At 53.1% G+C, this 15256-nt stretch overlaps 1 protein-coding gene across 2 annotated transcripts; it reads right to left on the bottom strand.

Annotated features, from left to right (window-relative positions):
* Window positions 1-1705: 1705 nt before the first annotated feature.
* MUL1 (mitochondrial E3 ubiquitin protein ligase 1) lies at window positions 1706-14964 on the bottom strand. Of its 2 annotated transcripts, none has more exons than XM_077456310.1 (5): window positions 14840-14964; window positions 11748-11860; window positions 11395-11482; window positions 9208-9328; window positions 1706-3706 (listed from the first exon to the last, which is right to left on the bottom strand). In XM_077456310.1, exons 2-5 carry the CDS (start codon window positions 11856-11858, stop codon window positions 2986-2988), a joined length of 1041 nt encoding a protein of 346 aa, XP_077312436.1. In that variant the 5' UTR covers window positions 11859-11860; window positions 14840-14964; the 3' UTR covers window positions 1706-2985. The 2 variants fall into 2 exon arrangements, with proteins under 2 accessions (XP_077312436.1, XP_077312437.1); XM_077456311.1 differs by having other exon boundaries at window positions 14818-14850.
* Between the last annotated feature and the right edge of the window lie 292 nt (window positions 14965-15256).

Raw genomic sequence — 15256 nt, 5'->3', positions numbered from 1 at the left:
CTCTGTACAGAGACTGATGTGATTGTGGGGGGGGGGAGGGGACATTAGAGTGTAAGCTCCTCTGTACAGAGACTGATGTGATTGTGGGGGGGGAGGGGACATTAGAGTGTAAGCTCCTCTGTACAGAGACTGATGTGACTGTGGGGGAGGGGACATTAGAGTGTAAGCTCCTCTGTACAGAGACTGATGTGACTGTGGGGGAGGGGACATTAGTGTGTAAGCTCCTCTGTACAGAGACTGATGTGACTGTGGGGGGAGGGGACATTAGAGTGTAAGCTCCTCTGGTACAGAGACTGATGTGACTGTTGGGGGAGGGGACATTAGAGTGTAAGCTCCTCTGGTACAGAGACTGATGTGATTGGCTCAGTGATCTCTGTACAGCGCTGCGGTATATGTCAGAGCTATATAAATAACATTGTGCGATATTTTATTTGAAGACAGTAAAAGAGATTTCAAAACCAGAGACAAATCATTTTTTATGTCTTTGTTTTATTACTTTTATTTTACACATCAGAAATGGTGGCAGTTCTTCACATCAACATCTTGCAGAGCCGCCCCCGAGGAACAGACCTCACATAGTACAAATCACTCTGCAGGATGATTTAATTAGGAGGTAGAACAGTTCCCAGGTTTCGGGGCTTTCCTAATCCAATAATCCTCCAGAGTTCACCAAAAATACGCCCGATTCCTCCCCCCTGCATCTTCAAGTTATAGATTTACTGGGACGTCAACTCTTTTCCCCCCCAAAAAAGCTGAATGCAGCAACGTACATCTCATGATCAATGTGCATTAACCCCCCTACGAGAGGCATAGCTTTGGGGGGCCACCCCGATGCAAAAGTTGACCTGGGAACCCCCCTTGAAAAAGTTAACCTGGGATCTCCCTGCCCCCCCCCCCCCCCACTACCATTTGGGTGGGCGAGCAATCTGATTCCAGTTCAACATACAAGCCAGCCGACTCAACGGCCTGCCTGCCCCCACCTTGTGTGTACATGCGTGGTTGAGTAGGGTGGAGAAGGCAGGGCTGTACTGGGCATTGGGGCAGGGCTGTACTGGGCTGGGTGGTGCTGTACTGCGCTGGGTGGGGGGTAGGAGCTGTGCTGGGTGGGGGTGGGGTAGCTGTACTGGGCAGGGTGGGGGGGGGAGCGGTGCTGTACTGGGCTGGGTGGGGGGGGCAAGGTGGGGAGAGGAGCTATACCCGGCAGGGTGGGGGGGAGCGGAGCTGTACTGGGCAGGGTGGGGAGGCAGGGCTGTACTGGGCTGAGCGGGGGGGGGAGCTGTACTGGGCAGGGTGGGGAGGCAGGGCTGTACTGGGCTGGGTGGGGTGGCGGAGCTGTACTGGGCAGGGTGGGGAGGCAGGGCTGTACTGGGCTGAGCGGGGGGGGGAGCTGTACTGGGCAGGGTGGGGAGGCAGGGCTGTACTGGACTGGGTGGGGTGGCGGAGCTGTACTGGGCAGGGTGGGGAGGCAGGGCTGTACTGGGCAGGGTGGGGGAGGCAGGGCTGTACTGGGCAGGGTGGGGAGGCAGGGCTGTACTGGGCAGGGTGGGGAGGCAGGGCTGTACTGGGCTGAGTGGAGGTGGGGCAAAGCTGTACTGGGCTGAGTGGGGGGGGCAGGGCTGTACTGGGCAAAGTGGGGGGGGGGCGGAGCTGTACTGGGCAAAGTGGGGGGGGGGGGCAGGGCAGTATTGGACAAGGTGGGGGGGGGGCAGGGCAGTACTGGGCAAGGTGGGGGGGGGCAGATCTGTACTAGGCAGGGCTGTAATGGGCAAGGTGGGGGGCCAGGGCTGTACTGATCAAGGTGGGGGTAGGGTTGTACTGGGCTGGGTGGGAGGGGCAGGGCTGTACTGGGCTGGGCAGAGAGTTCACAGCTGGGGAAGGGTCTTGTCCCCCTCATCCTGTGTAGGTAAAACAGCAAACTCAGAGGGCTCAGGGATGGGTCCCCTGGGCTGGTTGGGTGGGGCAGGGCTATACTGGGCAGGATTGGGGGGGGGGGAGGCAGAGCTGTACTGGGCTGGATGGGGGGGGAGGCAGAGCTGTACTGGGCTGGGTGGGGAGGCAGGGCTATACTAGGCTGGATGGTGGGGGGGGGGGGGGAGGCAGGGCTGTACTGGGCTGGGTGTGGGGGGGGGGCAGGGCTGTACTGGGTGGGGGGCTGAGCAGAGAGTTCACGGCTAGGGAAGGGGCTTGTCCCCTCATCCTCCAGGACGGAACCCCTGCCTGGGCCCACTGAATTTACAGAATCGCCTACGCAGGGTGCTGAGCACTTTTCCCCAGCAATGCAATGTAAAACCTGTGACAGCGAGGCCGCACGGGTACCCCCCAGAGCAGGGGCGGGGTCGCCATTGCTACCCCTTAAGCTCCGCCCATAGCCCCCCCCCCTCGCTCAGTAAAGCCGCAACGAGAACTGCCATGTGTACCGAGTTCCGAAAGAAGTTGCCGTCAAGAGAAGCAGCAGGAAGTGCTGCAAAAAAAAAAATCTTTGGTAAACGTAGGAAAATAAAACTTTATTTCCCATTTTAATCCCTCACAAAAATATTTTTATCCTTTATAAACAGATATGTACAGCCGGGGTGACTCAGGAGCAGAGACATGCCAGGAGATATTCCGGATTTAAATAATCGACAAAAAAAATTGAAGAGATGGACCTATGGCCCGGAGCGGAGAGCACCCACGACAACGCGAAGTGCAGTAACCCATAGCAACCAGATGTCGCTTCACTGAGCACATGAAGCAGAGTTCTGATTGGTTGCCCGAGGGTGCTGCACTCGGCAGTTGTTACCTTCTACAAAGACAGAGAGAGATAGAATGACCATCAAGACGTTCTCTGGTTCCATCCCAATGAAGAAAATAATATGAAATGGAAACAAAACGCTACAAAAATGCCAAGAGAAGAGTCACGTTCAGCCCGGCCTGGCCTTATTCCCTTCTTCTTCGCTCCGCCTAAGCTGCCCTGAGAGAGGCGGAGCTTTTCATCCCAACAACCAATCAGCTATTGTATAAAGGAACCACTCTGGAAATGGCGTTCCTGCACACGGGGCACTTTTTGGGCGAGGGCAGAGCCTGGTAGCACGCGTAGCAGGAACAGACGTGGCCGCACTCTAAGAACACGGAGGATTTCTGGTTGGCGAGGCAGATGATGCAGGTGTTGCGGGCCTCCTCCGCTTCGTCGTCTCCGAGCCTCGCCCGCGCCTCCTCGAATTCCTGCTGGAGCCTCTTCAGGCGCCGCTTCTCCTTGTACAGCTTGTACTGGCGCCTCAGGATGAAGAAGAGGGTGACGCAGGTGGCCACCCCGCACAGCAGGGACAGGATCTTCCACACCCGGACCTGCGACTCTTGTCTTTGCACCAACGAGTCAAAGTCCAGCTTGCTGAGATAATACTGCATGCCGGCTTTAGGAGGCTGAAGCTTGATGGTCTTATTGTCCAAGACCAGCTCGCCCACCCCCGTCACCGCCGCCCCGATTCTCAGCATCTCCTCCGTCTCCTGGACCCCTTTCGGCTGCTCGCCGGTCAGGAGGTGCCCCAGCGCGTTGGTGAAAGACTGTATTGTGGGGTGAAACTTCTCATAGACGGTCTCCAAGTCTAACTCGGTGGCTTCTAAAGGTTTCAGGACTCGGACGGCGAGACCGCCTGCGTCTGCGTCCTCCGGGACCAGGTCAAAGGGCACCGTGTTCGTCCTCTGGTGGATGACTTTCTCGTGATCATTCCTGGGGGGGAAAAAAAGGGTCAAACCCTTAAATGTTTGTATGTTAAAAGCAGATCCGATCCCTTATTTAAAAGTTGGCTCTCCCACCCCCCTCTGACTTTAAATACTTCAGCTTTTGGACGTACGTAGCACGCCCAAAGAGGGAAGGGTTAAGCCCAAGCCGATGACTGCAGTAGCATCTGCTATCAGCTTTTGCTTGCTTTCCAGTAGCTGGCACCTCGCTTATTTAGCTGATGAATGCAGTAGCAGCCGCCATCAGCTTGTGCCCATTTTTCTGTAGCCGGCACCTGGCTTATTTACAGTTGGCTCTCCCACCCCCCTCAAGTTTTAACTCCTTCAGCTCTATGGACATGCGTAGCACATCCAAAGAGTGAAGGGTTAAGCCCAAGCTGATGAATGCAGTAGTAGCCGCCATCAGCTTGTGCCCACTTTTCTGTAGCCGGCACCTGACTTATTCACAGTTGGCTCTCTCACCCCCCTCAGATTTAAACTCCTTCAGCTCTATGGACATACGTAGCACGTCCAAAGAGTGAAGGGTTAAGCCAAAGCTCATGAATGCAGTAGCATCTGCTATCAGCTTTTGCCTGCTTTCCAGTAGCGGGCACCTCGCTTACTTAGCTGATGATTGCAGTAGCAGCCGCCATCAGCTTGTGCCCACTTTTCTGTAGCCGGCACCTGGCTTATTCACAGTTGACTCTCTCACCCCCCTCGGATTTTAACTCCTTCAGCTCTATGGACGTGCGTAGCACATCCAAAGCTGATGAATGCAGTAGCATCTGCTATCAGCTTTTGCCTGTTTTCCAGTAGCGGGCACCTCGCATATTTAGCTGATAAATGCAGTAGCAGCTGCCATCAGCTTGTGCCCACTTTTCTGCAGCCGGCACCTGGCTTATTCACAGTTGGCTCTCTCACCCCCTCGGATTTTAACTCCTTCAGCTCTATGAACCTATGCAGCATGACCAAAGAGTGAAGGGTTAAGCCCAAGCTGATGACTGCAGTAGCATCTGCTGTCAGCTTTTGCCTGCTTTTCAGTAGCTGGCACCTCGATTATTTACAGTTGGCTCTCTCACCCCCCTCGGATTTTAACGCCTTCACCTCTATGGACGTGCGTAGCACATCCAAAGAGTGAAGGGTTAAGCCAAAGCTCATGAATGCAGTAGCATCTGCTATCAGCTTTTGCCTGTTTTCCAGTAGCGGGCACCTCGCTTATTTAGCTGATAAATGCAGTAGCAGCCGCCATCAGCTTGTGCCCACTTTTCTGTAGCTGGCACCTGGCTTATTCACAGTTGACTCTCTCACCCCCCCTCAAGTTTTAACTCCTTCAGCTCTATGGACGTGCGTAGCACATCCAAAGCTGATGAATGCAGTAGCATCTGCTGTCAGCTTTTGCCTGCTTTCCAGTAGCGGGCACCTCGCTTATTTACAGTTGGCTCCCCCTTTCCCTCTGATTTTAACTCCTTCAGCTCTCTGGACGTTTGTAGTACGTCCAAAGAGTAAATGGTTAAATTACAAGCTGATGGCTCTCCCACCACCCTCTGATTATAACTACTTCAGCTCTTTGGACGTACGTAGCACACCCAAAGAGTGAAGGGTTAAGCAAAATCTGATGAATGCAGTAGCAGCCGCCATCAGCTTGTGCCCACTTTTCTGTAGCTGGCACCTGACTTATTTACAGTTGACTCTCTCACCCCCTTCGGATTTTAACTCCTTCAGCTTTATGGACATACGTAGCACATCCAAAGAGTGAAGGGTTAAGCCCAAGCTGATGAATGCAGTAGCACCTGCCATCAGCTTTTGCCTGCTTTCCAGTAGCTGCCACCTCCCTTTTACAGTTGGCTCCCCCTTCCCCTCTGATTTTAACTAGTTCAGCTCTCTGGACATAGGTAATACGTCCAAAGAGTGAAGGATTAAGCACAAGCTGATGGCTCTCCCCCCCCCCCCCCCCAAAGTGGGTAAATACAACCTCCCCTTCAGTCTTGTACAGTTGTACCGTCCTCCTCCTCCTGTACTGAGATGGTTTACTCGGATTTCACTGCACACTGTGAGCTTCTCACATTGTGCATTAGAATTTGCAGCAAGTCATATAAGAGCCCCACCCTCATTTCCTGGCTGGAGGACGTCCAGCACCATCTAGCAATTTTCTCCCCAGCCTGAATGTCCCTGGCCCCATCCCTTTCATGTATTGGATTTCAGGTGGGGGTGGGGAGAGGGGAATCAGGAAAGGCGAATTATAAGCAGATTAACGGTTTGATAGACAAAACTTTATATCCTCTGGAAATGTGAAAAGGATCAGACCCCCCCCCCGTCAGGTTCATTCTGGGGAGACTATCCTCTATTTGTCCTGTTGATGGGAAAATTAAAGTTATATAGTTGTCACTGGACCGTGAGGCAAGGGGAAAAAACTTCCACCATGACATCATGGGCAACCAAATCTTCCACTATGACATCACTGGACCGTGAGGCAAGGGGAAAATCTTCCAATGGGGGCATCTGTTTTGTTGATGATCCTCTAAGAAAGGCATTTCTGCTCACCTCCTGTTGTGTCTCCAGAACAGGAAGCGAAGGAAAATCCTCCCCCAACAGGACACAGACAGCCCCCCCCCCCAAAAAAAGAATCGACAGGGATTCTAACCCACCTGTGCTCCCTACAGAACTGAAAAAGAAAGCTTTAGATACACTCTGTATGTTTCAGTCTGACCTGAGCAGTAACCACCCCGCAATCTTTCCAGAGAGCGTCCAGCTTCCATGACGGCAGATGGTTCACAGTGAGTCCCTGGCGACGCCGGTAGCTGGTCAGGTGATGGGCGGGTTCGGGTCACCTGAGTGCGCACAGAATGTTTGCGTCATCAGAGAAGAGGACCTCCGCCACCGGCGTCATTCATCACCACCACAGGTGACACCTTCCATAAATCTCAGTGATTTATGTGTTTACCAACTTCCTCCTCATCCCTGGCAACCCGTGCCACCGGCAGCCTGCCAGCCGCCACCCTCAGGGCTTATTTACAGAAGGAAACGCTCATGAAGAGAACCAGTTACAGAGCAACGGACTTCACAACCTCACCCTGCCCCCCCCCCCCCCCCCCGAATTCCTCTCCCGCATTCCTTCCACAATGAGCAAATGGAGACTATAGACCAAGGTCAACTTTATTTAAAATTTTTTAAACTGGCTTTAAAGTAGGACTCTGGGATAGATTCAAAATGTCCCAAATAATTCCATTATTATTACATATCATTTTCCAAACTTACATAATTCTAGTGTAAGGTAAGATGCAGCTATGCCCGGGGCATGGTGGGGAGGGATCGGTCGCTTCTAGATCGTAGTATAATTCCTATCATACATTGGAGATTGCTGCATTCAATAGGAGTGTATGTGGGCAGTCAGGGTTTGATTTCCTGGTGGGCGGGACAAACCAGGACCCTGCCAGCCTGTCAGTCAAGGTATGATGTCATGGTTGGCGGGACAAACCAGGATTCTCCTGGCCTGTCAGCCAAGGTATGATGTTATGGTGGGGCGAGGCAAACCAGGATTCTCCTGGCTTGTCAGTCAAGGAATTATGTCATGGTAGGTGGGACAAACCAGGAGTCTCCTGGCCTGTCAGCCAAGATATTATGTCATGGTAGGCGGGACAAACTAGGAGTCTCCTGGCCTATCAGTCAAGGTATGATGTCATGGTCATGATGGGCGAGGCAAACCAGGAGTCTCTTGGCCTGTCAGTCAAGGTATGATGTCATGGTCATGATGGGCGAGGCAAACCAGGAGTCTCTTGGCCTGTCAGTCAAGGTATGATGTCATGGTCATGATGGGCGAGGCAAACCAGGAGTCTCTTGGCCTGTCAGTCAAGGTAATATGTCATAGCGGGTGAGGCAAACCAGGAGTCTCCTGGCCTGTCAGCCAAGGTATGATGTCATGGTAGGCAGGAAAGACTGGGAGTCTCTTGGCCTGTCAGTCAAGGTAATATGTCATAGCGGGCGAGGCAAACCAGGAGTCTCCTGGCCTGTCAGTCAAGGTATAATGTCATGGTGGGCGGGACAAACAAGGAGTTCCCTGGCCTGTCATCCAAGGTATGATGTCATGGTAGGCGGGACAAACTAGGAGTCTCCTGGCCTATCAGTCAAGGTATGATGTCATGGTCATGATGGGCGAGGCAAACCAGGAGTCTCTTGGCCTGTCAGTCAAGGTATGATGTCATGGTCATGATGGGCGAGGCAAACCAGGAGTCTCTTGGCCTGTCAGTCAAGGTATGATGTCATGGTCATGATGGGCGAGGCAAACCAGGAGTCTCTTGGCCTGTCAGTCAAGGTAATATGTCATAGCGGGTGAGGCAAACCAGGAGTCTCCTGGCCTGTCAGCCAAGGTATGATGTCATGGTAGGCAGGAAAGACTGGGAGTCTCTTGGCCTGTCAGTCAAGGTAATATGTCATAGCGGGCGAGGCAAACCAGGAGTCTCCTGGCCTGTCAGTCAAGGTATGATGTCATGGTTGGCGGGACAAACCAGGAGTCTCTTAGCCTGTCAGTCAAGGTATTATGTCATGGTGGGCGGGACAAACAAGGAGTTCCCTGGCCTGTCATCCAAGGTATGATGTCATGCTGGGCAGGACAAACCAGGAGTCTAATGGCCTGTCAGTCAAATTAGGCAGTAAAGGTGCATGGGACAGACTGGGAGTCTGCAAACACCTGGGCCCTTCCAAGCGTACATCCATGTGAAGAGCAATGTTTGCCTGCCTGGGATACACAGGGAACACAGACAGTGCAAGTTCAGAACACGCACCCACGCGGATGTCAAATTGGATGTCCGTGCAACTGCTGCTTCCAAATTCATATGCATTGGACTGCCTGCATGCAGATGCATGGAACATCTGTACATCCACACGCCTCTTCGCACAGATTAACTGAGGTTTTCTTTCTTTCTTTCACCAAGTGTGTAAAAATCATTATTTTACAAAAACACAGAGAGAACACTGGGGTCCCAGAGCATTATGGGAAAAGCACAGCATTAGCTGTCTGCTATCAGACTCCCTCTCTCTAACTAGTACACAGTACAAAACCATCCGAACACAGCAGACAGGGAAGGGTAGAAGAGGAAGGAGTCACAGCTCCGATTTACCTTTTTATCTAAACTACAGCTTGAGCTACTGAGCTCGGCATATATATATATATATATATTAGCTGCTAAGAAATCTGCGGGAACTAAAAAAATGAAAAGAAGTCGAGAGCTCCACCAAATGCGGCTTGCAGTGGGAGATTCTCAGAGAATTCTCAAGGTGAGGAACTCCGTCATGGGGGCGTTGGGGGGGGGGGGATGTCCTGCAGATGTCCTAAAAAATAAGGGAGGAGGCGGGCTCAGACACAGAGTCCTTACACTATAAAGCCATGTAGCCAAGGGTCACTGCAGCCATGTACAAAGGCTCTGCTGCATCGTTCCGTCACAATACGGTAGTTTAGCGGTTTGGCTGGAGCGGGCTCATTAAGCAGCACCCCGAGGTGTCAGCTATGGGACTCACCAGAGGTGCGTCGTTCGGTTCCACACCATCTTGTGCTCCTTCAGCGACAGTCTGTGGATGACACCTTTACAGTTGTCCATGAACTGACTGCTGAGGGAATCCTTCGCAGCTCGCACCACGCCTGAAAAAGAAAAAAAAAAAAAAAAAGCACATCAAAGCCTGACGATAAGAAGAACGGAGCTTGCAGCACTATATAAAGAGGACCTGTCATGAAAACCAGCAAAGTCGGTTGTATAGCTCAACCCCAAATCATTTTAATTACATTTTTTATATTTATTAAAGCGGGAGTCCGCCGGGAGTTCCGCCGTTTTTTTTTTTTTAAAAGCCAGCAGCTACAAATACTGCAGCTGCTGACTTTTAAAATAAGGACACTTACCCGCCCAGCGCGCCCGCGGTGTCGGCACCCGAAGCCCATCTCTCGATCGTCTCTCGGGTGCTGCCGCCGCCATCTTGGGTATGGGAATCGGGAAGTGGAGCCTTTCGGCTTCATTTCCCGGTTCCCTACTGCGCATGCGTGAGTCGCGCTGCGCAATAAGGATGGTCCCGCAGCCTCTGGGATCTGTGTGTTTCCCAGCAGGCAGCGGGGGACTTTCGAAAAGGGGCGTAATCTACGCCCCTTTCCGCAGATAGCTATGCCGCAAGTGGGTCAGATACCTGTACTGTACAGGTACCTGCACCCCCTCCCCCTGAAAGGTGCCAATTGTGGCGCCGGAGGGGGGGGGGGGGGGGATTCCAATGAGCGGAAGGTCCACTTTAGGGTGGACCTCCGCTTTAATACTTGAAACTGGGATTCGAGCAATGCATCAAAGTTTAAACCCCCCCCCACCCCGTAACCTCCAGCGGCTTGCTTTCAGCAACTGTGACCCCTGTGCCTGCAATGGCTGAGTAACCACTGTACACTGCAGCAGCCTCTGTCTCCTGTGACCCCCCCATTTCCCTGCATCTCCAATGACCCCTGCACTCTGGTGTTTCTAGTGACCCCCCCCCCGCTCCTGTGTCCCCCAGTGACCTCAGAGCATCCTTGGCGCCTCCTCCTTCTACAGGCAGCCACAGGTACTCTCCCGTACTTCTTTGCTTGTCTCTCAGTGGATACGGACCTCGGTCAATGACACCCAGTACATGAGGTTTGCAGCACCTCCCCCCAGAGTCCCCCTTTTACTTACTTGAACCCAGTCTTTCCAGCGACGGGGATGAGCACACCCGTTCCAGGTCCTGATTGGACAGAGTGATAGTAGCGCAGCCAATGGCTCCCGCTGCTGTCAATCAAATCCAATCACGTGGGAGCCGAGTCCTGCCGTCTGTGTCAATGGACGCAGCAGCAGGACACGGGAGCGCGCCCGCACGAGTGCCCCTAGGGAGAGCGGTTCCACTCGAGAAGAGGAGGAGCTAGGAACATTGCTGAGGGACCCCAGAAGTGGAGGATCAGAGCCACTCTGTGCAAAACCAACTGCACAGAGGAGGTAAGTATAACATGTTTGTGTGTGTTTTTTTTTTTTAAAACTAACCTTTACATATCCTTTAAGTGCACTACTTAAAGAGTAACTCCACTTTTGTGGGGCCCCTGTGTATAGGTCGGAGGGGCCCCTGCGTATGGGTGTGAGGGGCCCCTGCGTATGGGTGTGAGGGGCCCCTGCGTATGGGTGTGAGGGGCCCCTGCGTATGGGTGTGAGGGGCCCCTGCGTATGGGTGTGAGGGGCCCCTGCGTATGGGTGTGAGGGGCCCCTGCGTATGGATGTGAGGGGCCCCTGCGTATGGATGTGAGGGGCCCCTGCGTATGGATGTGAGGGGCCCCTGCGTATGGATGTGAGGGGCTCCTGCGTATGGATGTGAGGGGCCCCTGTGTATAGGTGTGAGGGGCCCGTGTATGGGTGTGAGGGGCCCCTGTGTATGGGTGTGAGGGGCCCCTGTGTATATGTGTGAGAGGCCCCTGTGTATGGGTGTGAAGGGCCCCTGTGTATGGGTGTGAGGGGCCCCTGTGTATATGTGTGAGGGGCCCCTGCGTATGGATGTGAGGGGCTCCTGCGTATGGATGTGAGGGGCTCCTGCGTATGGATGTGAGGGGCCCCTGTGTATAGGTGTGAGGGGCCCCTGTGTATGGGTGTGAGAGGCCCCTGTGTATGGGTGTGAGGGGCCCCTGTGTATGGGTGTGAGGGGCCCCTGTGTATGGGTGTGAGGGTTCCAGCGTACCTTCAATGACGGCATACGGGACGCACTTCCCAGGCAAGTCCATGAGGATGTTCTGCAAGTCATGGTCCAGGGAGATCTTCTTGGCTCCCTTTAAGAAAAAGAAAACAAAAAATATTTACTCATCGGAACTTTTCATATTTGGCATCCTGACAGCCACGCCCCCCCAACCGCTCCCCGCCCCCCACCCCCCGATCCCCACCCCCCGATCCCCACCATAATCTGTGTGCAATACAAAGAGAAGCACAAAGACCCGGTGATGACATCACTGTGTATAAAATAAAGTATGTCATGAAAATGGAAAGGTTTTATGTAAATATTTCAGCACAAAAAGGAAAAAAGAAAAGATTCCCAACCTTCAGTGTCTGCGCGGTGCGGTACTTGTGGCGGTACACCGTGTAGAAGATGGCGGTAATGGCAGAACTGGAGGCCAGAAGGATGATCTGCCCCAGGCTGGGCCGTTCCATGTCTGCGGGTAAAAGGTGAAGAGGGGTGACAACCTTCTACGCAATCACATCGATGAATTAATTGAAGGACCATTTACATGGTTGTTGTTTTTTGCTAGAAAAATGACTTTGAATCCCCAAAAAATTATCTAATTTCTGAAAAGAGCCTGTGAGACTTGTGTACGTGGGAGGAGCCTGTGAGACTTGTGTACGTGGGAGGAGCCTGTGAGACTTGTGTACGTGGGAGGAGCCTGTGAGACTTGTGTACGTGGGAGGAGCCTGTGAGACTTGTGTACGTGGGAGGAGCCTGTGATACCTGTGTACGTGGGAGGAGCCTGTGAGACTTGTGTACGTGGGAGGAGCCTGTGAGACTTGTGTACGTGGGAGGAGACTGTGAGACTTGTGTACGTGGGAGGAGCCTGTGATACCTGTGTACGTGGGAGGAGCCTGTGAGACTTGTGTACGTGGGAGGAGCCTGTGAGACTTGTGTATGTGGGAGGAGTCTGAGACTTGTGTACGTGGGAGGAGCCTGTGAGACTTGTGTACGTGGGAGGAGCCTGTGAGACTTGTGTACGTGGGAGGAGCCTGTGAGACTTGTGTACGTGGGAGGAGCCTGTGATACCTGTGTACGTGGGAGGAGCCTGTGAGACTTGTGTACGTGGGAGGAGCCTGTGAGACTTGTGTACGTGGGAGGAGACTGTGAGACTTGTGTACGTGGGAGGAGACTGTGAGACTTGTGTACGTGGGAGGAGCCTGTGAGACTTGTGTACGTGGGAGGAGCCTGTGAGACTTGTGTATGTGGGAGGAGTCTGAGACTTGTGTACGTGGGAGGAGCCTGTGAGACTTGTGTACGTGGGAGGAGCCTGTGAGACTTGTGTACGTGGGAGGAGCCTGTGATACCTGTGTACGTGGGAGGAGCCTGTGAGACTTGTGTACGTGGGAGGAGCCTGTGATACCTGTGTACGTGGGAGGAGCCTGTGAGACTTGTGTACGTGGGAGGAGCCTGTGTACATGGGAGGAGGCTGCGATACCTGTGTACGTGGGAGGAGGCTGTGATACCTGTGTACGTGGGAGGAGCCTGTGATACCTGTGTACGTGGGAGGAGTCTGTGAGACTTGTGTACGTGGGAGGAGTCTGTGAGACTTGTGTACGTGGGAGGAGCCTGTGAGACTTGTGTACGTGGGAGGAGCCTGTGATACCTGTGTACGTGGGAGAAGCCTGTGAGACTTGTGTACGTGGGAGGAGCCTGTGTACATGGGAGGAGGCTGCGATACCTGTGTACGTGGGAGGAGGCTGTGATACCTGTGTACGTGGGAGGAGCCTGTGATACCTGTGTACGTGGGAGGAGCCTGTGATACCTGTGTACGTGGGAGGAGTCTGTGAGACTTGTGTACGTGGGAGGAGCCTGTGAGACTTGTGTACGTGGGAGGAGCCTGTGATACATGTGTACGTGGGAGGAGCCTGTGAGACTTGTGTACGTGGGAGGAGCCTGTGTACGTGGGAGGAGGCTGTCATACCTGTGTACGTGGGAGGAGCCTATGAGACTTGTGTACGTGGGAGGAGCCTGTGAGACTTGTGTACGTGGGAGGAGCCTGTGAGACTTGTGTACATAGGAGACAACCCATCCCCGGCCTTCCCTCCAAAGTTCTCCCAACTCATCTCCGTCCTGTCCTCATCTCCAGCCTTCCCTCCGGAGTCCTCCCGACTCATCTCCCCCCCGCAGATCATGTGATGTTGGGGACCATATTTGGTCCATGACGTTGTGCAGGATTGGAGGAGGGGATCACTGGGGAGATTTCACCTCACTTCCTGTCCCGGTGACACCCACACATGGATAGGGTCGCCACCTCGTCCCTTTAACCACTTGCCGACCGGATGACGCCGATATACTTTGGCAGAATGGCCCTCCTGCGCAAACTGAGGTACCTGTACCTTGGTCTGTAAGAATAGGATAGCGGCACCTCCCCTACAGTTAAAACACACACAGGGAACACAGCTAACCCCTTTGATCGCCCCCTAGTGTTAACCCCTTCCCTGCCAGTGATATTTGTATAGAACTGATCAATGTAATAATGTCACTGGTCTCCAAAAAGTGTAATTTGGGGCTCAGATTAGTCCGCTGCAATGTCGCAGTCCCGGAAAAAATAAATAAATAAAATCGCAGCTCGCCACCATTACTAGTAAAAAAATTAAAAAAGTCCCTAAAACTATCCCGTATTTTGTAGGCACGAAAACTTTTGCGCAAACCAAACAATAATCGCTTATTGCGTTTTTTGTTTGTTTTTTTACCAAAAATACGTAGAATACATAGCGGCCTAAACCGAGGAATAAATCAGTTTATAGCAGTTTATAGCGCAAAAAAAAAAAAAAAAAACGCCCGCAGGCGATCGAATACCACCGAAAGAAATCTCTATTTGTGGGGGGGGGGGGGAGGACATCCGTTTTGTTCATGTACGGCGTCACATGATCGCGCAAAAGTCAGTTATCCAACTCGCAAAAGAAAAAAAAATGGCCTGGTCTTTGAGGGGGGTAAATCCTTCCGGAGCTGAAGTGGTTAAACCCGGACACATAATAATCCCCGGGGGCTCTGGGGATTGTGGTGATAATTAATGTCACTCGGTGCCTTATCTGCATGAAATCAGCCCCAGAACCCGAGTGATTCCCATGTGATGATGTGGTGACAACTCTACACGTGGAGGGGAGAGGTTGTCACCCGGGTCGGAAGTCACAGAACACAGCTCAGAGAACTTCATACGAATAAAGTAAAAAAATAAAGTAATAATACTGACACACACACACATATATATCTATCATACTGGGGGGGGGGACCTGTGTGACCCCCTCCACGGCTGATTGGTGACAACAGTCAGTGCTTCTGCTGGAGATCTCATTGGGCGACCCCCTCCCCCTCCCCGGGTCACCACTATGTCTGCCCGGAGGAGATCTGCCCTCCCCCTTCATATACCCCCCCCATACCCACCGCCCTTCTCCTTCACACTCACTTCCTGGTCCGAGCTCGACGCCGCCTGATGACGTCACTACGGGAGGCTCATCACTCGGGAGTGGGCGGGGCTCAACGCTGCTTCACTTCAGAGTCACGTGAGGTGAGGAAGAACTGCAACCAGTCACTGGGGGAGGGGAGGGGTGTCACCACTAATGGTTGTCACTGGGGAAGTTGTCACCAGGAAGGGTTGTCACTGGGGAGGGTTGTCATTGGGGAGGTTGTCACTGGGGAGGGTTGTCACCGGGAAGAGTTGTCACTGGGGAAGTTGCCACCAGGAAGGGTTGTCACCACTAATGGTTGTCACTGGGGAGGTTGTCACCGGGAAGAGTTGTTACCAGGAAGGGTTGTCACTGGGGAGGGTTGTCACCGGGAAGAGTTGTCACTGGGGAGGGTTGTCACCGGGAAGAGTTGTCAC

This window comes from Lithobates pipiens, unplaced genomic scaffold (assembly GCF_037356315.1).
Source record: "Lithobates pipiens isolate NorthernLeopardFrog02 unplaced genomic scaffold, aLitPip1_a1.2 Scaffold_27, whole genome shotgun sequence".
Taxonomy (NCBI): domain Eukaryota; kingdom Metazoa; phylum Chordata; class Amphibia; order Anura; family Ranidae; genus Lithobates; species Lithobates pipiens.
This window is presented reverse-complemented; position numbering and strand designations above follow the sequence as displayed.

What these genes read in the sequence shown, in the direction of transcription:
- MUL1 (XM_077456310.1), bottom strand. Translation starts at nt 11,858, where the DNA reads ATGGAACGGCCCAGCCTGGGGCAGATCATCCTTCTGGCCTCCAGTTCT. An exon ending in CCCGTATGCCGTCATTGAAG is followed by an intron (nt 9,329 to 11,394) that starts GTACGCTGGAAC and finishes TTTCTTTTTCAG; the next exon opens with GCGTGGTGCGAGCTGCGAAG. An exon ending in AACCGAACGACGCACCTCTG is followed by an intron (nt 3,707 to 9,207) that starts GTGAGTCCCATA and finishes TTTCCCCCCCAG; the next exon opens with GAATGATCACGAGAAAGTCA.